A 27,980-nucleotide genomic window follows, 5' to 3' on the forward strand; every position below is an offset into this window, starting at 1 on the left:
ATTCAGGGAGTAGCCAGAGGGAGGAAAATATGGAGAAAGTTAATGCAAGGAGATTAAGGCACAGTCTAGAGCCGGAAACCCACCAAGACAGAGGGGTAATCCAGAGCAATGCTGCCAAACGTTGTAACTGAAAATATTTTTATTTGACATTAAAAGTAAAGAAGACACACTGGATTACACATCCTTTGATATATAAATGAATGCAAAAGCAAAACCATCTACAGGAAACCCAAAGGCAGTCCAGTACACAAGTAGCCTCCTTGGGGAAAGCAGCATATCAGGACCCTCCCTCATGCTAACAAGCAGTCAGTCATCCCAAAGAATCCAAGCATTAGCGTTTCCTTTGAAGCTGTTTTTCTGGGTTTCAACCATTAGTTACAATCAGGATAACTTTGAGTGTTTTCTCCAGTAGGGGAGAGGAAAAAACACCACCCACCACAGAACACAGTTGGAATTGGCTTCGGTGCAACATAAGTGTTTGTAGATGTGGCCCCTGAAAATCCGCAGGAGAGAAATTTCATGGCCAGGTCGAGTGAAGAGCATTTAATGAGTCTGATTGATACAGAGTTTACACAGAGACAATGAGATCTAGAAATCACAGGTCAGCACCAAAGGGCAACATGAGCTACAAAAAGTGGCTTCAGTTCTTTACATGGCTTGTGGCTTTAGCAGTGGAAGAGAAACTATGCAGCAGCTTCTTGCACTGCTAGTATCTCTCTGCTGAAAACGGTTTTCAGGTTTCCTGATTTTCCAGTTTCCATTTCTTCTCTCTTTCAAGGCACGTGTTGTAGAAACCTTTGATCACAGCAGCCAGAAACAAGCACTCATCCCATCTCCATGACATTCAATAATTTCAACATACAGCCAAACAATGCATTGTTGCACTAACTTTTTTCTAACCATCAAAGAATCTCACTGCAAGGAATGCTGCTAGCATCTCCCCCACCCACCTGATAGCAGATAGACATTACAGCTGAAGGTCCCAACTCTTTGACTTACAAAAGGCTCAGCACAAAATTGAGTTGCTCTCTGCAAAGACATGGCATTTTCAAGTGCAGCCTTGATAAATTTTTGGTTATCTGCTGCTACCTGTGGAAATAGAGCCCTCCTTTCTAAGGCAGCTTTGGAAAAAAATTCAAAACCAGTCCTCTCCTGTGTCTCTATTACTGCTACAGACTACACCCATGCCAATGTTTTACAGGGAGACATTTTACCTGATTTCTGTAAAACACATCTTCTTGTACCCCCTTGCATCTTTAAGACCAGGAGCCTGATCTGCCATAAGGATTATTGTATTGTTTGGGTTTTTTTTTTAATATTCAGTGATAAGCACAAGGCATAAGCTCTTAACAACAAGCCTCCTTCCTTGCACTTTGCTCCTGCTCCATGCAAGGCCATCCCTCCACAGCTCCCACCATGACTGGAGCAGCAAGTCTAGCCAGAGAGAGCATTAAACCAAAGGAGGTGAAGACTTCTCCAAAGTGAGACTTAAAAAGCATCTAATAATTAAAGTCTCTGTGCATCCTGTGAGCCACTGCAGGCCTAAAAAGAAATGCACTGTTCCCTGGTCCCTGCAGGATCCCACCCCTGCAGTGCAAGGGTTCAGCAAAACCTTCAGGTCTCAAAAAATGTAACAAAAAACCAAACCAAACCAAACAAAGGGATTAAAAAAAAAAAAAAAAAAGGCAGTGCTGAAGTTGATCCCCAATACAACAAGAAGTGTCCCTGATTTTAACAACCTTCAGCACTGGCCAAGGAAGTGCAAATTGCTGTAGTCAGAGCTGGTGGCAAAATACTCACCAGAAGGAATTCAGTTCTGAGTTCTGGCGAAGAGCTTTAAATCACTTAAACCAGCTCCCTGGGTGTCAGCGCTTGAGGCTTTCATACATGGTCAAGGGGAGGAAAAGCAGGGTCTGTACAGGTGGTGCCCTGGTGCACTGATAGAAAATAGTACTGCAGAATGTGCATGCCCCTCAAGGGAGGCTCCAGATAGAGGACACACATTGCAAACAGGCTTTAGGCAAAGAAAAATAATTTGGATGTCAGCCCTGCTGTGAATATCTCAGCACCGCAGGAGATTTAATAGACAAATACACAGAGCAAACAAAATACATGGCTTATATATAATGACGCACATGACGCACATAAAAAGCCTACTAGTCTAAAGATAAAGGAGGCTTTGAATCACATCCTATTACACTGCACCCTACTTTAATCTGGTATTAAATATATTGCTTATGATACACAAATTACTTTTAAAAGTTATTAAAATGTTACAACAACAACAAAAATAATAAAAGATTTCAAGTTTTATGCACAACCTTGCAAGAGAAAATTTTGGTTTTAGGAAGCTTCAGACAATGCTTAAATAGCATGGTAACTTCCTACCACTGCTAACAAGTGTTAGCAAATGTTAAGGCCATAATTTTTTTGTGCAATTAAATTAATCTTTATTTCATGGAAAAAAAAACCAAACCCAAAAGACAAATCAACACCACAAACCCCTCTCTGAACTCCTCCACCCGACCCAAAAAAAATTCCAGGTGGTGTTGCACTGAAGCAAATAATCTCTATCATATCCAGCATTAAGGTTATCTGAAGCCAGCAGTTTTTAGAGAGGTCATCTGTATAGCTTCCTACCCTATGCAGGGAGCTTACCCACAAATTCTGGCAAACTGTCTCAACTCACTCAAAGCCTCCTTTGAGATTAAAAGAAATGATGACATTCATTGAATCCAGACTTGATTATTCAACACCTGCTCTGCACATAGAGGAGATGTTTGTTTTGGTCACTCTGAGAAAAAAAGTTGTATTTTGCTGTCTCCATTTAAAAAAATCTAATGCAAAGCAGAAATGTGGACAATTTTAGCAGCATTTTACAGTCCTTCATAAAGTAAAACCAGGAATGAATTAAAAAGAATGCCTGCACAAACCTCATTCAAAATACCAAATATCATGGGCAGTAACTGTTGATATATCACAGTCATAATCAGAAAAAAATTGAGTCCAGCAATTAATTCAACATGGGGAGTACTGCAGCAAATAGATCAGATTCAACATTTTCTGGCAAAGTAACTATTTACAACTCGTATGTACAGCTTCTGGACTTACATAACAATGGAGAGCTAAAAAGTTGTGTCAAGTCAAGTTTGAAATTTAAAAAGAAATTTTAAAAAGCACTTGTCCAACGAGTTTGGAGACGCTTTGGCATACCAAAAGAGGCCTTTTTTTTTTTCTTTTTTGGTTCACTGCAACTCTTATAAAACCAGCACATATAATGCATCAGTGAGGCCAGATATCCTGGGCAATATAGGCAAGTCTCTGTTGTGTCTCTGATGTTAGCTATTGGGGGAGCCAATATCCACTGTGATCTTTGTATACAGAGGGTACTTGTCAGTTCTTAACACCTTGTAGGATAGTGTATTTAAGCCATCAGAATTCATTGTCTCCCGTGTGTGAGCAATTCGGTCAAATCTGCAGGAGGGGAAGAAAAAAAAGTGGGGGAGAGGGTGGAGACAACAAGGAAAGAAAGGAAAAATGTTTAAACAATCTGACCTTTGCATGCCTCTCAGGCAGCATCGCAGGTGTTTCAAGAAAAACCTGAGTATCAGTGCCATAAACTCCCAGATGTGGCCAGCCTGAGCAATGGGCCAATGCATCCCTATGGGGTCAAATTTTAGCTAGGAAGAAGCAGCCAAGCTTTTAAATCACGCAGGTCCTTTTCCAGCTCTGCAGTAGAGCAGAGGTTTATATCCCAAAGACAAGCTGGAAATAATTGCTCAGAATCAATTTTCTGCATTTAGGAAATAAAAAAGAAGAGCAGAGGCCTTTGTGCCACAGTGCAATGTTGGGGAAAAGATCCAAAAACAGATAATAAACTGGCAAGGGGAAGGTGGCAGCTTACAGAGCAGGAGCAGAGAGCTCAGTCAGCGAGGAGATGGCTGCAGCCTTTCCGCACTGGACCTTTGAGACCAGCAAGGAGAAAGCCAAGCAGTTTGGAGCAGCAAGGGCAGGAGGAACCCCTAGACCTGCTGTGGGAAAGGGTGAGACACACCTCTCGGGGTTGGGTTCGTTCTTCCTGTCCCGGGAATGCCGGATCATTCTGCACTTCCCAATGACCGCATCCGGACGGGATATCCCCATGCCTTTAAACACCAGCCTGTAGAAAGCAAGTACATTAAACACCCAAGGATGTGGGATGCTCTGCCGCACCTTCCACAAACAACCACTGGTTTTACCTACTTTTTTTTTTTTTTTTTGAGGTGGGATGTTAATAATGCACTTTCAAGCTTTCCGACACAAGGAAGGAAAGCCAGTCCTTTTCCACACAGACACTATCTATCGTGCGGAGTAGAGACCTCCCTCTGCCAACACCAAGATAGCTCACCACACCCTCACTTACACCTCCATCTCCTCCAAACAACACCCAACAGCCGCATTAACCCTGGACCAGGCTGTAGACTCGAGTTTGAGTGGGAGTCATCTAGTTTTTAACCCATCTGGATGGGAGCCAGAGGAGCACTTATTTCTTGTGATGTGAAAGCTGCAGTGTTGGGGGAAACTGAAGTGAATGGCAGTGAACCAGCATAAAGGAGACACATGGTCAGAGTCACAGTGGTCCCAGCTGGGACCTACCGGCTGAGGAGCAGCCCGTCTTTGTTTGCATGCTCTCTACAAAGCACCTGCAGAGTTTTTTCATGTATACCAGTGATGAAAAATACTTATTTGATTTCTTGTTTGCCTCTCTCTTTTCACTTTGTAGCATCTTCTATTTCTCCAAACCCAAGTGCCCCAAAAAGAAAGGATTGCCACCTCGCTTTGACTGCCCTACCGGAAAGCTATCCCTTTCTTCTTTTTTTAACAGAAGTGCAAAACCTCAGGACGGTACAACTATTTTTAACACCTTTCCTGAAGCCTAGAAGAGCTCAGAAACCCCAGAGAAAAGATCACAGAGTGATTATGATACTGAGAAACATGAAGAAGGCCTCCAAATACAAGCCCCTCATGATGATTTCTCTCAAGTGAATGCTGTGGATATGTGAAGCTGTAAGGTAGCATGTTCCTCCTTCGCCCTCGTCTTCCCAGGCTGCCCTGTGAGAAGACCTTCATCCTCTCCTGCACTTCTGAGCCTTGCTCAGCTTTCTTCCAGTCAAGCTCACATGGCTCACAGCATTATACAGACAGCCTGACAAATAGAACGCTCCTGAGAACAAAGGGATCTGCTCCAAGGCTGCAGAGCCAAACAGATCTTGGGTTGCATTGGGCAAGGTGGGTCAAGGTCTCATCCACCTTCAGCTGCATTTCCTGAACTCCCTTCTTTGAGCCAGTGCTGGGAGACCCAGAAGCACCCTGCTCCAGCCAGTGCACTGGTGTAGATGCTGGTGAGTCTATAGGGAGAATGAACAATGGCAGGGGGAGGGGTGTGACTTTTCCAACTAGAGCCCCTCCCCACTGCACCTTGGGAGCTGAGAAATGAGGTGCCAGCACCCAGCAGGAACATGCTCTCACTGAGCCAGTAGGTTGCCCACACATCCTGCCTTCACCTCCTGCCTGGAGACACCCCATGTCCCCCCACACCCAGGTGAGAGCAGCAGGTCTGTGTTCATCCCCACCCTGGATGCACCCCAGGGTGCCAAGGAGAGAAAATTATTTACCTGTTATAAATGTCATCATCTTCACCACCCCAGCCCCAGTAATTGTTTGGGAACCCATTGATCTTTGTGAACTGCTCTTTGCTCAGGGCAGACACACCTCCAAAATACTGATTGTAAGGCAACCTGGAAGCAGAGAAAAGAGCTCATTAGAGGAGAAGAGGTGTTAGCCAAGGGGCAGCCTGCATGCCTGAAAAGGGCTTGCTGCTGCCCTTCACCCAGCCCACACACAGCCAACACCCACTGCAAGGCACCTTCCTGCCACAGGAAGCAGCCATGTGTTGTGGTACTCTGGACTCAGCTAAGGGAGAGGGAACTGGTGGGCTCAGTCCCAAATATATCTGAGAAGTATTTTGCAACTGGAAGTAGCTGCAGCCTTTTGCTAAGCAGTACACTGTCCTCAAAGGACAGGCTGAAATGCATATCACCTCATGGAAGGTGACATGAATGCCACAGGAGTGGCAAGAGCTCAGACAGACATTGGATATGCCACAGAGCCTTCTACTCCTGCAGCTCTGCTACTCACCTCCACACTCCTCAGTGCCCCAAAAAGGAAGCTTGCAGCTCAAAACTGATCTGGCAGTGTGACCTTGCATATAGAAAGCCAACCAGCTCCCACCTGAAATGGGACAATTCACCAGGAGACTGGGGACAGATAAAATTCAGACCCAGAGCATAAGGAGAGGGTCCACACAGGGATCACAAGGATGTAATACAGACTGGTCTTTGCTTTAACAAGCAGAGAAATCCTCAGGGCCATGCATTTCTGTTTTAAGTTTCACCTCTGTGCCAGAAAGAACTGCAGCTGCTGCAGTGCCAATGGCAGTCCTGCTCCAAGCAGGTCTCTGGAGTGGAGACATGTAGAGACCCTACCAACACCACCACTGCTATAGCTTTAGCACTGCTGGCCACCACAGGGTCATGACCAGTCTTTACTTTAAAGATGAGCTCTTAAACTCCTCCTTGGGGATTTGGGACAGGGGAAAAAAAAAAACCAAAACAACCACAAAACGGAAAGGAAAGGAAAAGCAAGGCACATTTTTGTTCAGAACAACTTGCTAAACCCAAATGTATGCTGCAAGAAGCATGCTTCGCTCTGTGCTGCTCTTATGTACCAGGGCAGATCTCTCAGTGGCGTAAAACCAAACAGCCAAAAAATTTTTGTCTTGCTCTTAAAATAGTGTCTGATGCAGTCTTTTTAAAGCTGCACATAATTCTCACTGTGTGAGTGTCTCACTTTTCAGACTGGGTGGAAACACTAGCTGTCTTCCAGCTTCTAGACTGAAACACAAGAAGGGATAAGTGTGCATCTGCAAAACGAAAGCTGCTTAGCTCTTCCTCACCCTTCATTTCACCTTCCAGAAGCTGTGAATTTTAATAAACTGCTCAGCTGCATTTCTCCGCCTTCCTCCCCTGCAGCCACCCGCTCCCTGCAGGGCTGTGCACGTTAAGACAGGCTTTTGGGAGAGATGCTTTCCCATGCTTTTAATGGTGGGTGGGGATGTGTAACACTGCGCCTGCCCTGCTAGGCTGGCAGTGGTATTAGGAAAAAGATGCCACTCCAAAAGGCGTCTCACCGAAATCCAAATTTATCCATGGATACAGAGAGGTGCCGTGGCTGGCTGTAACATTTGTAGGTGTTTCTGTCATCCATTGGGATGAGGTCTACATCACTAAACACAAAGCAATCATAGTCATACTCCTTCAAGGCCTCTGCAAATCCAATATTCAGCAGTTTAGCACGGTTAAATTCTTCTTCTCCATCCTAATTTAAAAACAAATAAAGACATTTAAGTGACTTAAGTTTGACAGTTGACATCAGCAGTTTCTTACCTGTTGCCAGCTCCTGGTATTGCTGCAGAGGGCTGACGTGCCCGGATGACAAACTGAGATCGAGCCCAAGCACTGCCCTTGCAGCACCCAAGGCATGCTTGCAGCAGACCTCCAGTGACCCCAAATGCTGTCTGTGGGACAATGATACTTGGGACAGCTGCAAACCGTGGGGGTAGGAAGAACAGCCAAGGAAAGGTGGGACCCAGCTCAGCTCCCATCTCTTGGTGGGAGCCCCCAGTAGGGCAGGTTTGATACGATGGTAAGCAGTCCCTATGTCCCACTCCATGCACAGGCATTTAAGGATTGAATTTTCTTATACAGGGCAAGCATGGGGCTTCCTGGAGCAGCAGAGAAAAGCAAAAAGAGGTGAGCTCCTCTGGAAGAATGGACTCTTGCTACAGAGAGAAACATAGGCAGTGCTTTAACTTACAGCCATGACAAGGACCATGGACCAAAACCTTGCTGTGGCCAAAATTTCAGCACTCTTCTCCTAAGCTCTGCCACAGCATGGCTGTGAGACTGTGGCACAGCCACTGCTGAACAACACATCAGGCCTGATCTGCAAAGCATGAGATGGCACCAAGAGCCAAGGTCTGATGCTTTGCTGCTCACCTCTGACCCTCTGCCAAGCCCTGACCAGCCATGAATGCAGAGGACCAGGCTGCTCCCTGGGCCCTGGGCAGCAGGCTCAGCACATGGCTGTGACACACAGCCTTGGTTACTGCATGGCAGGCCAGCATGAGCTGCTTCCTGAAAGGGCTGCAGCTTGAGAGGTGGATGCTGCCACTGCTGCGGTGGCAAATCCCCTTCCTTGGTGCAAAATTTTCCACCACTGTTCATCTGTCCTGGGGGCCTTGATGGGGAAAATGCAATCAGGAAGGCTCTCACCACAATGGGAAGGACTTGAAAAGAGCTGACATTACAGCAGGGCATATTTATCCCAGGGCAAGCACAGCTAATGAAGGGACTGGCAAAAAGCAGGGCAGGAAAATCTCTACTTTCCTCCCCAGTAATGAAGCACCTGAGGAGAACCTGTTTGGCCTTTTTGAGGCAAAAACATTTCAAAAGCACATGTGGATTTGAGCACAAGTACAGGCTCGCAAATTGCTGAGTACTTGAGCTTTTAGCTAAAAGATCATACCAAAACCCCAAGAATACTGGTGGTTTGAGAGTAAGGATTTCCAATTGAAGACCCCATTCTGCAGCAGCAGCTTCAAACCCAAACCCTGTACAAGGCAACAGAGCAGGCAGAAAGAAACTCACAGGGCATCGCTCAAAGAGACTGTTTTTGCCAGCCTGGAAACCAAGACTGCCAAATCCATTCCACTTTTAGTCCTCCACACTCTCTGAGTAGTGTTTAGACAAAGGACTCCCCCACTGTGCAAGCTGTCCCCCCACCCTGCACTACCCACACCCAACATGGGATGCAAATCAAGGATGGATAAAATACTGTGCCCAAGGAACAGCAGCTTGAAGCACCACACTCTTTGTAATGGCTTTATCTGGTTAACAAGCAATCATTTGGTAACTATTTAATCCAGACTAATTAACAGATCTGCTGCTGAAGAGCCCATGCAGGCTCTTGAAACAGCCCCAAGTATATTCCAAATGAAGGTTTTAAAATGCAAGTGTCAAACCAGTTTTCAAAAGCATTTCTCACCTGCCTTGGGCATAAATGACTTCACAGGGAGGAGTAAGCTTTCATGGAAGAGGATCTGAGCAAATTCTCAGCATCCTCACCCAAAACAAAAGGGTTCACACAACAATAAGGTGGTGGGTGGGTGATCATCATCATCATGCATAAAGCAAGAGCAGTGAAAACTCAAGTACAGAAAATGAAGGCAAGTGGAAGAAAGAGGCTGGGGAGAGGAAGCAGCTGAGGTCATAAGATTGGAGGGTTCTGCTCAGCCCTAGCTGCCCAGCACTCCTCAGGTCCCACCACACCAAATCCAGACTTGGCTCCAAGGTTCTGAGGGGGACTCATCCTGGTGCTGGTGCAAAGTGCAATGTGCTCACACTTCAAAGGAATTGCTGGGGCCAGTCTAGGAGAGCGGCCTCATTTAATACCCTTTGGCTGCTCTTTTCCTAATGAAATTCAAGGCAAAGGGCACCACTTTTGTTACCAGCAGAGGCTTAGTCGCAATTAACCAGTGCCTTCGGGTAGCCTCTAACTCCTCTGGATGACACATAGGGATAACAGTGCTAGCTACAAGGTGCTGTGTTTTTAAACCTCTCTCCAAAAAATCTCAAAAAATCTCAAAATTCTCAAAAAAGAGTATTTTGCACCAACAACATGCAGGACCCTTCCTGCCACCTCACCCACGGGACCCTGGCTCACACCGGAGCCCTGTGCATGGAGAGGGACAGGACACAGGGCAAACACTTCATGTGGGCATTGCCACTCTCCTCCCAAATGGCCACACAGCTTCACACTCTGGCATCCAAAAGACTAGGAAGAAGGGAATCACAGCCTATACATGAAAACAAAGAACCCTCTCCAAGTAATTTTTTAATAACTTTACAGTGAGCATGTAGCTCATGCAGCAAACTTTGCAAGGCTGTTACCAACTGTGACTGCTTTGATGGCAGGAGGTTGGTTTTCTGTCCTAGAAGGTATGTGGGGCTTTAACACAATATATTGGAACCAAAAAAAGACTGACAAGAGGTTTTGCTTTTTGCTGAAGCTCTGTTTCTTTCCCCAAGGCATTGTGGAAGCACTGGCGTGCTTGCAGTATCTCAGATTCAAATATCTCTCAAAACTCACATGCATGCTGCAATCTTTGACTGATCCCCAGCATTTTGAAAAAAAAAACAAAAAAAAACCAAAAAAAACAAAACCAAACCAAAACAAAACAAAAATCAACAAACCAGAGCTGTGAAAACTTCCTTCCTGGTCAGCACAGAGCATAATACCCACCAGTGAGCCTTGAGAAAGTAGGTAAAGCACGGCTGAAAAAACCTCCATCCCTCACCTCTCCCTAGTAGCTTGTCATCCCATGAATGATGCTATTTGTCTCAAAGAAATGGATTAGTTTGGACTTGCTTGGACAGAGGAACATTATCCTGAAGAGCAAGGCAGCACACAGAGGACTGCTAGTTAGACAATGCAGTCAAGCTCTAGACATAGCCTCCATGCTCTCCTAGGCTTTCAGACAGAAAATATGTAATCCAAGTACATTTTTACTATTTTCTTTTTCCTGACAATTTTGTCCTGGCAATTTTCTTATGTTGTCCTGAAACTCAGCCCACATCTGAGTTTAGTGCTGGTGCCCAGCACCTGCCTCTGGCTCCTGAATTAACTGTCACTCCCAGAACAAATTGCTGCCTCAGTCCTGCAAGGTCTAACACTGACTCCTGCTTGCACATGGAGGTGAATGATCAGCCTGAGCAGGCCAACATTCAGGCTTTTTTACTTCCCATCCCTTACCTCAGCTGAATCTGGTTTGTTCAGCCAGACCTGCCAAAGGAGGCAGGGTTCCTTTTTTTTTAGTGCTAGACAGAAAAAAATTGAGGTTTTTGGAATCGCTACTCAAACTAAAGGAGTTGCAAACCAGCAAGAAGCCACCTGTCCTGACTTTGTTCTGCCTCCCACATCTATACAGGAGGCAGCTTTGTGATTCTTCCTGCAGACAGCACAGATGAAATGTGGCTGCATCTCTCTCACCTGAATCCTATGCTCATCAGATATCATGGAGGTAATGGTGAGGATGTATGTTTCTGGCCAACGAGGAGAGCCATCACCTTCAGTGGGAGCTTGCTAGCTAAGTCAGGGATACACTGGAACAGCCTGAACCACACATACAATATCCATGGGGAAGTTCTTCCTCCAGTGGACTTGACTAGGTAGAAACAAATTTCCAGAGCCATAGAGATATCAGGAGATAGTTTGGTGTTTGTCTGTCACAGGGTGTTTTGAGGCCTCAGCACTGGGCAGTGGGAGAGATCAGCCACAGTCAAAGCCTGCCTCCCCTGCCACTGCAAGGGTAAGCAGAAGCTGAGCACAATTCCCTCCTTTGCCCACATACCTGATACCTCCTGCAAAGTAACATGGGTAAGAGTGATGCCCCAACCACCTCTCACACACACACACACACACGCACACCTCTATGGAAAACTGCTACCAGCACACTGCAAATAGCACCAGGGGCCAGTGGAAAATGGTTGAACAACTGCCCAGTTTCCAGAGAATTGGCTAAGTCTTCCCCTTCCCAAACTTTAGTCTGGCTGCATGGGCATTTGCATGGGCTGAAATGCAGTGAGAAGATTAATTTCTAGACCTGATCATCCGCTCAGAATGGACATACGGATAACAGTGGGAGTGAGCTAGGCTGAGGGACACGCTGCAAATTTGTCACTTGTGGGGCATTGATGGGCCCTGGGCAGAGCGTACCCAGCCGTGTGTCCTCATTTCAGATTTACCTGAAAAATCCTCCAACGCACAGGGTTCGGGTTTTTCTAGGGGTGGAGTGTGCAAGGTGAAACATAATATATTATTTTCCACTGGCTCCCGTTACATACTGGACATTTTACAAACATCATCCCCCTGACTTCAGCCAAGTCCTACTCAGAGGCATTCAGGCACGCAAGAACAGCACGGTGGAGACACAATGGACTCGTGACAGAAACACATTGTGCTGAAAGGAAGAAGTTTGACATTACCAGTGCAGCAGTAGCAGGGCTCAGCGCTCCTCTTTCTTTCTATGAGATGTGGAGCACAGAAGAGCATGTAGACAGCGTGTAAGAACCAGATCACACAGTAATTCTCCTTGCTTCAGTGATTGCTTTGATATAGACAGGATTAACAAGTAAAGGTAATATTTCCCCACTAGAAGGAAAAATAAAATAACAAAAAAAGGAGGGCAGATGCAAAGGGAAGGACAGACAAGAAAAAGAGAAAAGCAATTGTCAAGACAGCAGAGAAATAAGACTGTTTTCCTACTGTACTTCTGGAAGAATTAATACATTTTCTGTATCTCTCTCTACTCAGTGCTCCCACTCACCCTTGGGAGATGCATCCAGCAGTTTTACTACCACTGACCACTCCGCGTCTAGACACAGCTTATTACAGGCATGCAGAAGGAGAACATTTACCTTACAAATCAAGTAGTCTTACTCGCTAACCTATATCTACTGGATGTGGCCAGGGCATATAAACCCTGTGTACTGCATTTCACTCTCACTCAAACCATGCCCAAGGGATGCACCTGAAAAAAAGCACTTGCTTCAGAAACTTCTGTGAGAGTTAACTGTAAAGGACACAGCCCTAGTGCTGGAGAACAGGACCACAGAAGAGAAGTAGCCAGCAACACAGGGCAATGCAAGCCAGCATGCACCATCACAGCAGCAGCAGGGACTCCAAGCAGGCTTCAGACACTGCCTGCCTTTAGGGGCACCAGCACTGCTCTCCTCACCCTGGAACACCACCGATGGGGAAACACCACCCCCGCTGCCAGCTCTTCACAGTGGAGGCGGTTGCTCTCCCACAAGCGATGCCCCAGACCTCGTGCAGGCAGCTCTCACAGCTGGCGGGGGACTACACCTGCCTGGGAAAGCAGCAGCCCCCACCGCAGGACCACTGCTGGATGCCACACCACCCTCTTGCTTCCGAGCCGTGCTCAGAGCAGGGAGGCACCACCTGCACCCCTGGCCAGCAGGGCCTGCAGCTCAGCCAGCCCTGTGGCACCAGCAACTCACACGGGCTAATGCTGCACGTGCAAGGAAACGCAGCCCGAAGCATGGAGGGCTGCTGCTGGCCCTGCGCTGCTGCACCGCAGTGGCACCAGCTGCTCCTTGCTTTACACAGGATGGGTTTCCTTACAGGACTCAGTTGTAGGGCACAGCACACCAGTCCACATGCTGCAGAAATGCCTTGTGTCCTCAGCAGCGTGGCTGCCAGGCCACAAGCGCAGTCAGATGCAGACACCGAACCATCTTGGCTGCTGTCCTGGGGAACTAATGCTAATTCCCCAGAAATCTCTTTTGTCCTGATCTCTGGCACCCTGGAAATGAGCAAAGCAAGAGAAATTGTAGTAATGGAGTATCAGTTTCTCTCTCGGGGTAAGTATCCCTCTGCTTTCAAGTCTGTGATGAAATTCATCGCTTGGGTGACCATTTTAAATATTCATGGTGTTTGATTTGCCCAAACACACCAGCTGATCCAAGCAGAAGTTTAAGGAGTTAACACTTAAAGAAGCATGTTATTTCATCTCAGTTCTTACTGAATTGAGAAAACAGGATAAAAATACATATCCAAGAGAGAAACTGCTGTGGAATTGTCCAGAAGCTGTTGTCTGCTGAGGCTCTCAGAATTGCATCTGCCCTTTCACCCTGCAGCCTGTATAAATGCCAGCACATTTTAAACCTTTCCAAAGGCGAACAACACTCACTTATGCCTTTCTTTTTTAAAAAGGCAGATTGAAGGCCACCAGATAGCAAGGAAAAAAAGCTCCAAAACCAAAACCTCCAGTAACTTCCCCATGATTGCTTGTTTCTTTTCTATTCCCCTTAAGACAACCACTTACCCGCCCCATTACCACAGCTTTCTTTTCTCCATCCTGACTTTGTGCACTAACATGAACAGCAGGTGCTTGATGAAGTTAAATCCTACACATTTATGGCACATCTACCAGCAAACTAGGCATAAATACCAACTTGTCACCTTAAAAATCTCTGCATGCCATTCCTGCAGCAGTTGGGAAAAAATGACATTTGGAAAGAGATAATTAATTGGGTTGTGCTATTAGGAATTCTTTCCTCCTCACCAAGTGGTTTCTTTAAGCAGAAACTCTTAAGAGTGAATTGCACCTGAGGAGAAGCGGGGATCTCAGGTTTTCCACCAAAAGCATTGAAGCAAAATTTTTTCTCCTTTTCTTTTTCTTTTTTTAAGCAACTTATTCCTGTCTGAGAGCCTACTGCTTTTCAAAGTAAAGAACCATTCCTCTATTTAAAGGGGCACAGGCACTGTTGTGACAGCTGTGCAAAAGCTTGTCTCTAGCATCTTACCTGGTTGATAACATATACTCCATAATCTAGTTGCTGCCTTTGGAGAATTGGGTGCAGATAATAGAGCCAGTACTTCAGGTGCTCCTCTCTGTTCCTGAACGGTATGATTATTGCTACTCTCTGAAGTGCTACACAGTCCTTCGGGGCAAAACGACCTCCTGCTTTGACCTGTGGGTTTATTCTTGCCACTTCTTCCAGGTTTACAGGCTGGGAGAACTCCACACGTAGTGCACCAACTGGAAGAGAGTCATAACACAAAGCAAATTAACACACACAATCTATTTCTCTAAGCATACATCCTTTACACACATTAGGGTTTTGGTTGGGTTTGGTTTCTAAGAAACAGCTTTCGGTCAAAGCACAATCCCATCGGTGCTTGGAGGTATTGAACCATCCACGCCCAAAGCAACCTCACACCACCAAGTCAGAGCAAACCCACAATGTCCTCTTGGTATCAGAACCCAAAGGAGTCACTGACACTGAGACCTGCAAATCCTACAGTCTGTGTGGCCAAGAGCTGTGTTCCCACTGGCACATGCACCACAAAACCAGCCTGAAGTTCTGCCCTCTGGGCTCTCAGCTACCTCAGGCAGACCGAGAGTCAAGTACTTAAAAAATACTTCTGCTCTCCTACCGACAAAATCCCCTATGGCTAGTCACATGCAAAGTGAATAAAATCCTCTTCCTGTTTTTTTTTTTCTTAAGAGAAATTTTCAGTGTTGTGTAGCCATGCCACTTATTTATTAGAAGTTCTGTAATAGAAATGCTAAAAAAATCCCAAATCCAGATTTGCATACAGGTTGGCAATTCCTGTAGATGGTTTCAAAAGTGGCAGGTTTTGAAACCATGGAAACAATGTGTCAAAACCAGGTTAAAAGTGAGAAGTCCAGGTGGTACCCTTTCAGAACAGCCAGGCTGGCCCTTCTATTTGCTTCCAGCTGCTCCAGCACCAATGGAACGACTCACCAAGGAAGCCCAAGGAATGGCCTCTCTCCTGCTGCCACGTCCTGCTTCCTGCGCCAGCCAGTCAACAAACTGCACTTGGCACAAACTCTGTAATGGGGGAGGTTGCTGAGGGCCCCTTGCATAAGGCATGAAGCATCAACCATAAATACCAGTCTGAGGATCACCCCTTAAGGATTTGGCTGCTCTACCCTCCCATTCTCCTCCATTCGGGTGTGTTTGAGTGTCCTACCTCGTGAATGCTAACACCTCACATTTGTTGCAGAGATCCCCAGGTCCCCAAGGCGGGGTACACTGCCCTGGGGGAGCCCCTTGAGAAGGAGCACTAGTGACTTATGGAGCCTAAAAAGGCAGCGGTTTCACAATCAACCCTGAGCATTCATGTGACATGTAACAACTAAAAAAAAGCAGAAATAATTCTCCAGACTCATGGCTCATTCCCTGGTTATTTAGAAGAAGCAACTGTAGTTTGGTTGTGCCACTTCACTAACTTGTGCTCACTCACACTGGAGAGGACAAGGAGGAGACTGGCCAAGCTGACAGAGGTGCTTGGTGCACCTCCAGAGGCAGCAGGGAAGCTGTGCTGCATAGCACCTACATAGCGGCAGGATGCAAAGGAATCTCCTGATCTCTGCATTTTGCACTGGTTTAACGGGCAAGTTTCCCTCTCACGCAAGGAGAAGGCAGTGATTTCTCAGATTCCAGGGGCAGTGGGATCAGTCTGCCCACGCTCCCAGCACTCCAGCATTCCCAGCTGCACTGCTGACACCTGTGTCCAGTTCCGCACCCTCTCTGCCCCATGGTACAAGCTGGGCCCTGTGGATGCTGCCCTGCAGCTGTAGGGCCAGGGCCAAAGCCTCTCTGCTCTGAAATATAAATGTGGCTTGCAGGGAGAGCCCAGAAAGTGCTCTGCAGCAGAAGGAAGAGGCAAAAATTGGAGGAACTGGGGCAGGAAGGAACATTCAGTGGAATGACTGGGACTGGGGCTCACTGGTGACAGGACCACTGGGGCCAGGCACAGCCATCCTCGTGCCTGTGGGACAGGCATCGTATCAATGAGACCCAAGGTGGCAGGAGTTTTGTGTTTCCGCTGAATTTGGGGGCTGCTGCACAGTGGAGAGCATTTTTCCAAAAGAGCCTCTGGCCTCAACCCACTTGCACACCCACTTACCCCAGCCGTCCCTGTGCCCATGTGTGTCATCTCCATAAGGAACTAGCACTCAGTGCTAGGACAATGCTACACTTGTGATTTTAAAACAGCAGAGGGCATTGCACTGGGCATGGTTCACCTAACCGGTCATGGCCAGCAAATGGGATTATGTTGGGCATCTGTGCCCAGGGACTATATTTTCCCATCCTTCTTGCACCTGGTTGCCAGCAGCAGGACCCACTGGGATGCTGTAGGAAGCAGATGGGCAGAAGAAGCACATCCCCTGCCAAGGCCCTGCCAGCCTAGTCCATTGCCAGGCATTGGGTGTGGCTGCTGTCCTATCAAACAAGCCTCTTCCTATTGGGACAAGCTGGGATCTGTGCTCCCAGTTACTGGACTCTTCTCCCAGTTGCTCCTCCCAAGAAGCGACTGTGAGCCCCATCAGACTGGAGAATCCTTTTTGGTTTAACAAACAAAGGTTCTTTTAAAGTCTCGAACCCACTCAGAGTAAGGCAGGAGGAAATGAATGTCTGCCATTTAGGTGAACTTACAGAGGAAATCTCCCACTGGTGACTCGTGAGCTCCAGCTGGGCAAGGACAGCCACAAGCATTTGGAACTGCAAACAGCATTTTGCTGGCTGGCATCCAACAGCCCCCCAAGGCGAAACATAGACCACTCATCCTGCCAGCACTCACTCTTGCTTGCCTTACGGAGACTGGAACATTGGCAAGGAAAAGACGGGAGCAGAAAGCATATTCATTGTAAAAAACAGCTGCAGAAGGCAGAGATTTAACACTTTCATAGTCGTGACGGGCATTGGTGAGAAATGATCTCTACTGCTCCAGTCTCCTGCTTAATGAATCAGTTTTAAGGGCAGCACACCTTCTCACACATATTCCCTTAAGGGATGCAGGCAACATGAAGGTCAGTGAGAAGTCCCCAGGCACCAGCGCCATCCATGTGTGGCAAGGCAGGCGCCTCTAATACAGGCTGGACACAAATCACTCAGTTAATACTTTCACCAAATACAAAACCAAGAAAAAAGCTGAATAGGCTGTTTTGAAATACAGAATGACTAAAACAAACTCGACTTCGTAAAGTTGTGTGGCTGTCACAAAGCAGCAGCAACGTTACACCCACTGCAAATTGACACTTTCATTTCACTTCCCAAGTAGGACAAGGCTAACGCCAAATCCACAAACTCACAGGATTTCCAACTGGTTAATAGAGTCACAGTTCCAGCTACTAATTTTAAATGATTTTCACTGAAATTTGACTACCTGGATAGCAAGCAACCCTAGGGTTGCTGTTTCCCAAGGATGCTGACTCAGGATGTAATCTGCAATGCCAAGAAAACGTGCAAAGTCTGCTGCAAGTGCTGTCCCGCCTGTCAAAACTGTGTCCCTCTCTGTTTACTAGGTAAACTTTCCAGCTCGATTCACTCCATCTGAATCTTTTCTGATTCTGTTCAAGCTGACTGCCTGACACAGGAGTCACTGTATATGGAGTCCCTTCTGAAAACAGACAGGCACAACAGCGCTGTGTAGACTTGCAACTCTGGTCACCCATGCACCCCGGCATCTGTAGGCAGATGCCTGTTGGGTTCAGCATCACAAAGCTCCAACAGAGCAGCTTCATAAACTTCCACTGTGTATTTTTAGCAAAAGAAAATCTCAAAAACATAAAAAAGCAACTGCAAGAAGCTTGCAAAAGAACACAAAAGCACAGCATCACATCAAAACATTTCAGAGTTTGTAAAAGGAGGCTTTAGCTGGCAGTGGCAGGGTAAGAGAACCAAAAAAGAGCCAACCCACTCCTGCCCCTCATCTCTGACCCTCAGAAGCGTTTCTGCTCACAGGAAAGCCGCACAGGAAAAGCCAGGGGCCATCACAAACCGGAAGCAGCTTCCCACACAAAGCAAAAAGTGAGGCTTGCAAAAAGCAGAGGCAGCGCAGTGCTGGAGCCCCAGAGCCTGTCCCACAGTGCCAGTGATTTTCCCATCCTGACTTCCCAATGGCCATGCCTGCCACAACATCTAAACCTCCTGCCATCTGAGGCTGCCAGCCTTCCTGGTGCTCATCCTGCTGAGCCAAAATGAGAGGAACCTCACAAAAGCAGCCCAGAATCCACTCAGCCTTATGTTACAATAAATATAGAGACTGCTGTAGCCTCCCTAGACCAAAGGGAGTGATCTAGGGAGGCTCCAAGGAACACTTTCCCAATACTAGAAGTGTTGGGAAAACTTGGGAAGCAATGCCTCGCAGGGCCAGAAGTGTACTTGTTCATACATACAGGGGCTGCAAAGGGGATGACCCCACACTCCATCCAAGAAGGTGGGAACAGGTGATACAAAACAGGGCTGCTGCCACAAAGGGCAGCCCTGGGGGACTCAGGCAGGACAGACTGGGGGAACCCTATTCTTCAGGAAGGCAGTGAGGCCCTGGGAGAGGAAAATAGGAAGGAGGGAAACCATTCTCTTGGACAGGCTTGAAGAGTGATCCAGCCATCTGAATCACCCTCCCGAGAACTTCACTGGGAAAACAAGCAAAATCCACCGGCATGCTTTAAGCCAGGCATCGATCTCAGACATTTAGTTTAGTAAAAATTAAAGCAAAAACAGATAGCAGCAGTTGGAAAAAGGCTCTCCCCGAACAGAGCCAAAAAGAACATTTCCATCACCCTGGCTGAGAGCTGGGCACTTCTATCCATCTGCTGAGCCATGTGCACACCCGCACTGCCACACTCAGACAATTCTCATGTGAAAGAAAAGCTGGAAAGGAGAAACAGAGCTCGCAAGAGAGAGAAAAAAAAACAAACAACCCTCTCTTTGCAGGGGCCTGACAGAAAAGGGAAGGAAGGGCCCGTCAGCCACACCAAGCCGGCCTTGGCTGGGAAAAACAGTATCAGCTCCACCCCAGACAAAGTGAGAGCAAGTTCCCCCACCCCAGGCTGTGAAGCAGGGCTGGACCCCAGCCCCACACGGCAGCTCCAGGGTGGGCAGGCAGCTGCATCCCACAGTTCAGCAAAGCAGTGATTTCCTCTTAAGGTAATTAAAATAATTCCCCTTCAGCTAAACTTCAGAGCTGGGCCAGCAGCTTTTCAGAGGGCACCAGACAGACTCAAGTCATGGCTCAGGCCCATAGTGGGAGGACAGGGGAGCACCCATGTCCCTTGCCCACCTGGGTCTCCCAAGCAGCCATGTCCTGGCATGCAGCTCACTGGTCAAAATGGCCAACTGGCTTGCAGCCCCTGCCTCTTGCTGCCTGCAGCCATTGCTCCCCTAGGAGAGTTTAAAGAAAAAACTTCTTGGGTCTTTCTAGAAATATCCTAGTCACAAAAAAAAACCCCAAAAAACAAACTGCCCTCCCAAAGGCTGGGATACATTTCATTTGGCTGATCTACACTTGTGAAGGTACATACCCCCACAGATGTTAGCTACGCCAAGACAAGGGAAGCCTGCTGCATGGGCTCACCTCCTGTGCTAGGCAGGCTTGCACATGGTCTGGCATCTGCAACTGTGGACCCCAAAGGAAAACAGGCTGGAAAAAATGAGGATGCATCACATGCGCTGGCAGCATTGGGTCTGCCTGATTAACTCAGCAACTACAGCCAGAGAAAAAAATTTCTTTACCCAATCCCCAGCACTGACACTAGCATGTGGCATCTTTATAACAAAATTTTAAAAAAGGGAGACAGTCTTGTTCATGGAGGGTACTTCTGGGAGAAAAGCAAAGTCCTCCTTGGTGGCTCAAATCTAGCGCAAGCTCACTGAGGCAGCTTTGAACTGTCTCCCTTTGAGCCAGGCAATCTGCATGTTATTAGCTCTTCCCACTCGCCACAAAATTAAATTCCAGGGTCCCTTAACAGCAAACTGCAAACAAACAAACAAACAGGGATCAGAAAAAGGCTGAGCAGCCATCAGCCACAAACCCCCCACTATGCAGTAGGATGGGATGTGTGGACAGGAGCCCGCCCAGGTTGAGTGGCATCTCAGGCACGTCTCTGCCAGTGGCAGCCCCAAATCATCAGGCAATCTCTGCAGCCCCTCTCCCGTGCCCCATCCCATCCTGCCTGTGGCATGTGCACCTGGATTCCAGCACTGCCCCAGGGCTGGGGTGCACTCCCCAGATAGGTGGGGGAGCGCCGGGTGACAGATGGGGTGGAGGTGTGTCTGTCTGGCTGAAACTCTGCCAGGGCTTGTGCATCCCAAAAGCATGGATTGCTGCGGGCATCAGGGAGCACAGGAGGCAAGGACAGCAGGAAGGCATTGCATGCCTGGAGAGGTGGCTGCTGCTTCGTGCGCTGCCCTGGAGCACAAAGGTTTGTGGGAACCTATCCCATAAAGGCCTTTACTGGGCCACTTCCAGATTCAGCAGGACAGGTTTGCAGGTAACTTGTCTTTTTCCTTCAAAGCAAATCCAGTGACACCCCAGTTGGGAGAGGTGACAAAAGCCACTCTCTTTCAGACAAACATGTGCAAAAGCTTGGGGACTGTCCCAAGCTCCCTGCAGTTCAGCAGCAGCTGGAAGCCTGTTGGAAAGGCTGTTTGCCATGCCCCTGGTCATGGCCACTCTTCAGTGAAATTAGCACCTGCACTGTAAATGCAATCCACACCTGGCTCACCAGGCACCTGTCCTTACAGGCAGGGGCTGCATAAAAGAAAACACTGATCCACTGGGGACAGGCTGAGGAACAAGACACAGAACTCCACCCACTTCAACCCACAGAAATAGGAGGAAGCTGAACATTGACACTGCTCCATCCACATGCCCCAACACCCCAAATTTTTGGCCCCCTCACTGCAGTATTGCTGTGGACTGGCTGGGTTTGTCCCCAGAACCAAATCCCCCTTCTGCCCTGCAGAGAAGGGTGTGCAGGAGGGAGCGGAGCAGTGGCTGGCTGCCTGGGGACTAATGTCCACTGGTGAGGAAAGGAGGCGAGCTGTGGAGCCCAACACTTCCTGCTTGTATGTGAGGCCATCAGACCTAGAGCACCTCCCTGCTGAGGACTATGCACCTCCAGCACCCTGCCCTTTGGGGTGGGGATGGCCCTCAAGACAGGGACGATGTTCCCTATCTGCTGAATGAAGTCAGACTAAGATGCTCCACACCAGAGAAGGAAAGTGAAAAAGCTTAACTGAATTCTGCATCCAAGTGCAGTTTTGGAAGCTGCAAGTTATCTGTCTCTTTCCAAACACAAACTTGGCCCAGTCTCCAAAGAAACTAGCTATTGCTTCAGATCAATGCTGGCAGAGAAACAAGCATGTTATAAAACACTACATGCATGAGACAGAAAACTTTCCTTTTCTCCTCCATCTGTTGTGCTTTGTCCCTGAAACAGCTGCTCTCCAGCACAGCACAGTACCTTTCCAAGTTACTTTGCGAGCGTAATTAACACTCCTTGACCTCCACTTTGACCAGATAAGGGGATGCTAGTGATATTTTCCTCACAGAAGCTGCTCCCTGCCTGCTAAGGAAGCCTGTGCTTCAGAGGTATGATGTGCTCCCAGCCACACAGATAGATAGCTGTGGAGCTGTTGGTGGTGTTGCCAGGATCACACATCTGCTCCCTGCCAAACATCTTAAGCATATTTTTTTGAGAAGCTTAACAGTTTCTCAAACCCTCTTTTGAAGCCAAGAAAGCTTAAATTTGAGCAAACTGATTCACGTGTTATCTCCCCCTCCCCCCTGCCCTCTCCATGCCCTTCTCTGAGTTTCTGTTTTTATTTTTTCAAAAGAAGGCAGTAGAGGGACACAACACAACCCCAGCTTGTGTCTGTGAGCAAAGCAATGCCTCCAGCACCCAGGCAGGCAGGAAGGAGCAGAAACCGGCTATATAAAAAAGGTTAAAAAAAAGGCAGGTCCAGATGAGAGGAAAGGGAGACGCTACATTTTATTGGATGTAAAGCAAATGTTATCTCCACTGCCTGGTATTGCAAGTGACCCCAGATTCAGATGCCTCCAATTCCTGGAGCAGAAATTCCCCATAGCAAGAAGAGAGCCTACAACTGCAGGTGGGCAATGTGACAGGATGACCAGACCCCATACATGCCAAACCTACCAAATCCCTTCAGCGTTGTCAGCGCTAAAAGTCTTCCTAAAAAATGGTGGGTTTAGCAGCTCTTACATTTCCACCCTCTTGCCCCAATTTTGTCTGCTAAGATTCTGTCAGCAGTAAAACATCTTCTACCTCTGCCCACAAAATGTCCACATATACAGGGCCTCAAACTATATTATTTATAAATTTCATCCCAGGCAGCAAATAACCTCTAAACAGGTTAAATGTAATACAGACCATAAGCATCACTGCTGATTTTACAGGCTACCTCAAAGCATCAGAAAACCCTCATCACTTATCTTCAGCACCAACCATTTAGAGCACCTGCTTGAGCTGACTACACAGGCATCAGAAGCAGTGCATTGAAGAAACAGCCTGTGTAATAGGTCCTCTCCTCCCTGAGTGACAGCTGTCCAAAGGAGTTTTTTTTCTTTCAATCTTTGTTTTTTTTTAAAAAACATGCCTCAATAACATGGAAGTGGGAAGCACCAATTTATATCCAGAACTCTTTGACATCTTGGAAATAGTTCTTTTCCTTGTAAGCCCAAGATCCCCAAGCAGAAGGACTTAGGAGTGCTGGCTGACAAGAAGCTGGACATGACCCAGCCATGGGCACTCCCAGCCCAGAAAGCCAAACGTGTCCTGGGCTGCATCCAAAGCAGCGTGGGCAGCAGGGGAGGGAGGGGATTCTGCCCCTCTGCTCTGCTCTGGTGAGAGCCCACCTGGAACCCTGCATCCAGCTCTGGGGTCCCAGCACAGGGAGGACACGGACCTGTTGGAGTGAGTCCAGATGATTAGAGGGGTGGAGCACTTTCCCTATGAAGACAGGCTGAGAGAGTTAGGACTGTTCAGCTTGGAGAGGACAAGGCTCTAGGGAGAAAACAAAGCTGGAGAGGAACTTTTTATGAGATACTTACAGGACAAGGGGCAGTGGCTTTTAAATGCAGCAGGTTTAGATTAGATGTTAGGAAAAAATTCTTTACTGTGAGAGTAGAGAGGTACTGGAACGGGTTGCCCAGGGAAGTTTTGGATGCCCCATTTCTGGAAGTGTTTGTTCAAGGCCAAGTTGGATGGGCCTCTGAATGACCAGGTCTAGGCAAAGATGTGCATGCCCACATCAGGGAGTCAGGATTAAATGATCTTTAAGGCCCCTTCCAATCCAATCCAACCCAATCCAACCCAATCCACTCTATGGTATCCCAGGAAAAAGCTGGTTTTAAACCTTAGTGAAAATGAGTACCTCCTCTAGTGTTTTGTCCTTTGGACAATTCACTGGTTCATATATATTAAACTACACTTTTGTTTTGTGAATATCTGTTTATTACTAGTATACAGAGTTATCAATTTTCTAATTTTGTATCTGGGCATGAAAAGCTATTAAGACAGACATATGACTGCAATATTTACCACACTTGGGTGAACTTTCCCAGAAGATGCTCATGGCAAAAATGGCAAGAGCACATCTTTTATGTATGCCATCCCAGACACACCTGGTGTCTAAATGGGGGTTAGAATTGGCTAAGGAGACAGCCGTACTCTAAAATAACACCCATAAATACATGCACTCACCTGGAGAGGACTTGAAAATTACAACCCTGAAATACAGGTAAGCCTGTCTATGATATTCTGCTTTGCAGACTTTTACTGCATTAAAATGAGCTCTTTTGGAAGGGATCTTTCAGCTGAAGAATTTGACCCCTTGTGCATACCCTCCTTAAACCAGCAGGCATGTAACTACCCCAACACCAAAATAAAAAAACCACATGTAAATAGTAGAAGAAACACATTTGACTGGTTTGAAAGTGCTTAGGCCAACACTACTTCTAAAGAGCAAATTTTTGTTAAAAAAACCCCGACCAAAACCCCACAATACTGTTCTGCATCTCTTAAAGAATGTAACAATTTGGGGAATGGACACCTGCAGGAAATACCTGGATTTACTTGCTTTTGGGCTTCTCAGAGAAACCAGAATTTCTTGGAATTCTTGAGATTTTACTGCAGCAAGCAGGTTCTGCTGCCTGATACCCCATTTAAGACACTCATTAGCATGCAGCTCTAAACTGGAGCATAAATCCAAAATGCTTCTATTACCTTGTATTAGAGAATTGCATAGCCTTTAAGGACTTTCAGCTTGAAGCTGAATTATAGTATTACCCCAGTCCTGATTTATTCTTTTAAATTATAAATAATAGCAAGTGAACCATAAAAGCACATTTAAAATTTGGCAGCTTCTTGTAAGAGATTAAACCTCATTCAGCTAATGCATTTGTTGCAGAGCCAGACAGCAGGGATTGTAAACTACTCTCTAAAGACTGCTAGGAAAAAAACTGTGGGCCTCTGAAATGAGTACCTGGCTATTTTACCATTCAAAAAGCCTGAGCAGTTCAGTCACACATATCCTGTGTGAGTCATCACATGCTTCCCAACAACGATGGGGGAGGGGCAGGCAGGAAATTAAAAAACCCAGTATCATGTATGTTACAATAAATGCTGGTTTGTTGGGGAAACTAAATTTTTGGAGCTACCTGTTCCTCATGCTTTAGGGAATACAGGAATCACAGGATGATTCCTGCATTTTATGTTCATATTGATAAGTGAGTTTTGAGCTCAAAAAGGAGTATTTCTGAGTTGTGACTGGGGAAATTACATGTCAGAAGTGCCCACAAAGTGCACACCCTCTGTTCCTCATGGTGGCCTTAGAGACACATGAGATGCTGATCAGGGCAGACTCAGCTCTGACCAACATGAGAGGCACGATACAATTGTTTAACAAACGCTGTTTGCAACCAAAAATTTGAAAGGAACAGAGGAAAAAAAAAAAAGAACAAAGGTTTCTCACCTACATGCTGGCTATAAATCATGACACTGTGATGGTGCCAGGCTGCATGTGACTGCACCACCCCACAAATACTGAAGGTAACACAGCTAGAAAACACTTGCCTACTCTGTCGTAAAGAGCTACTTCTTCCGTGGCCCTGTAGCTCTCTTGACCATCTGTAACCACTGCCAGTAGCCTCATCTGGCCTTTGGCAGATTCAGTGAACGGCACTGAAGATGTTACAAAGGTGATTTAAAACCTCTTAAATGATCCTCCGGCAACTAACTCCAACAACACTTTGAATCCTGGGGTCACTAAGAGCATTTCTCTGAACTCCAAGCATTTCCAAAGCACATGACTCACTCCTGACAGGATCAGACTAAGTGGAGACCATTCAAAGCAAAGCTATATTCATAAAGGGTTCCCACATCCACTCTCAGAGGACAGGCTTGCACAGCCACTTTCAATGTAAGTGATGTAGGGGAAAAAAGCGAAAGATACTAATCAAAAACAACAACACAAAACACAGGACAGTTTCTTTTAGTGACCTCAAAACCACCTTCCTAAAATAACAAAACAGTCATTTGTAATTCAGATGCATTGATCCATAAAGAGCTGACCAGCAAGCACCAAGAGAAACTATGAATTTTTTGTTGGTTCCGTAAACGGAAAACCACAGGTAGCTTCTCTGAAGTCTCTTCCCCTGATGTGATCTCTGGTAACAGAGGTACCGATGCTGAAATAGCACACTCGGTGGATGAAGGAGGTTACCCCCAGGCTCAAGTGCCCAAGGTGTGGCCAGGCTACTGTCAACTCGGGATGCCAGCAGGCCATGGTTACAGCCCTACCTGCAGCACAGGAGTGTCTGTTCAAGGAGCAGCAGTTACAAGCAACAAGTTGGGTGGGAGAGCCTTTTAAAGGTACGAAAAAATCTGAAATTCCCCTTGTCCCCAACTCTGCCTTGCGATAAAGCCAGCAGATCAAAACAGCTCCAGGTCATCACATAGTAAAAATGAGACCACCAGCAGGCTGCAAACCCGCCGAGATCCTGCCGGCATGCCAGCACCCAAGAAGTCGTGGAAAAGGCCTATGGGAAGCACAGCTCCAGTGCAGATAAAACGCACGCCAGGCTGCCACGTATCACGGTACTACATCACAGGACCAAATATGTCCAGTGGAAAGCGCCGCTGGGATACATAACAACTGTACTCATGACCCTGCCTCACAGCTCATTTTAAACCCGTGCCGCTCATTCAGCAGGTCCGCGGACAGAGAAAGGCTGCGGAAAGCCCACACAGCGCAAAAAGCCCTCCTGAGCTTGGCATTGCGCAACAGCAGCATTTTGGGTAGAGTTCCGAGAGGAAATTACCCAACCTCGACGACAACCGAAAGAAACCTAGCCGGGCGGGGTGGGAACGCTTCCCGGGAGCGAAGTGGCTCCGCTCGCCGCATGTGCTGCCTGCGGCAGCATCCGCGCCGCGCTCCCCGGCGCACCGGCTCCCCGGGGATTCTCCCACAATCCCCCTCCGCCGGCGGCACACGCGAGAGCAGCCGCGCCGCTGTCACACCGCGCCCGCTCCGCAGGAAGAGGCACCCACGGGCGCACCGGGACCCGCCAGCTGTCTCCCGCGCCTCCTCCCCACGGCCCGGGCGGCGTCGGGCACCCCCAGGCGGCGGGGCCCCTGCCCGTCCCCCCGAAACCTTGCCGGGACGGCACTCACCGAGCAGCGGGGAGGGCTCGGGGCAGGGGCCCGGCGGCGGCTCGGCGGGCGGGGACCGGGCCCGGGCGGCGGGCGGCGACGGGCGGGAGAGCGGCAGCGAGAGGTTGGCGGGCGGCGGGCGGCGCGGCGGCGGCTCGGGGCTGCCCGCCGGCCCCAGGGCGCTGCCCGCCAGGTAGTAGAGCAGCGTGGCCGAGAGGTGGAGGGCACAGAAGGCGACGAGGAGGCGGCAGGCCCGCTGCAGCGAGGTGCCGGGCAGCGACGGCTCCTTCATGCCGCTGCGCTGGCGGGGAGCGCCGCCCGCCCCGCGCCGCGCCGCCGACGGGGGACGAGGACGGGGCGGGGGCGGCGGCGGCTCCGCCCGCCGGGGGCGGCCCCGAGCCCCGCGCCCCGCCCGCCTCTGCCGGCAGCGCCGGCGAGACCCCCAGCGCCGCCCGGCTTCGGCGTCCTCCTCCCGTCCCCCCGCCTCGATGCCGGGTCCCCGAGCCCGCGGCGCTCCGGCCGGCCCTTGTGGGCGCACCCCGCCTTGGCTGGCTCTCCTGCACGGTGGCAGCGTGCTGGAATGGTCGCTGTAGCAGCCCCCAGAAGCGCTCGCCTGTGGCAGACAGAGGGTGTAAGCGGCAGCAGCGAGGTGCTGCGGGGCAGCGAGGGCTATGTTTGTATTCATGCCCCTTGCAGGGCTACACGTTGCCTCCGCTTTTATCTGCATAAACTGTAGCTTTTCTGTCAGCTCGGTGGAGCTTGTTTCAGCTCGTTTCCGGCAAAGCATCATGACTAGCTTTTTGTT

The 27,980-nt window shown here is 48.1% G+C and overlaps 1 protein-coding gene across 1 annotated transcript; it reads right to left on the reverse strand.

Moving 5' to 3' along the window:
* Positions 1–124: 124 nt before the first annotated feature.
* On the reverse strand, positions 125–27,980 carry B4GALT1 (beta-1,4-galactosyltransferase 1). The gene is made up of 6 exons (XM_038124490.1): positions 27,197–27,980; positions 14,487–14,722; positions 7,229–7,416; positions 5,655–5,777; positions 4,055–4,159; positions 125–3,474 (listed from the first exon to the last, which is right to left on the reverse strand). Exons 1-6 carry the CDS (start codon positions 27,963–27,965, stop codon positions 3,339–3,341), a joined length of 1,557 nt encoding a protein of 518 aa, XP_037980418.1. The 5' UTR covers positions 27,966–27,980; the 3' UTR covers positions 125–3,338.

Source organism: Motacilla alba, chromosome Z, assembly GCF_015832195.1.
Source record: "Motacilla alba alba isolate MOTALB_02 chromosome Z, Motacilla_alba_V1.0_pri, whole genome shotgun sequence".
Lineage (NCBI taxonomy): Eukaryota > Metazoa > Chordata > Aves > Passeriformes > Motacillidae > Motacilla > Motacilla alba.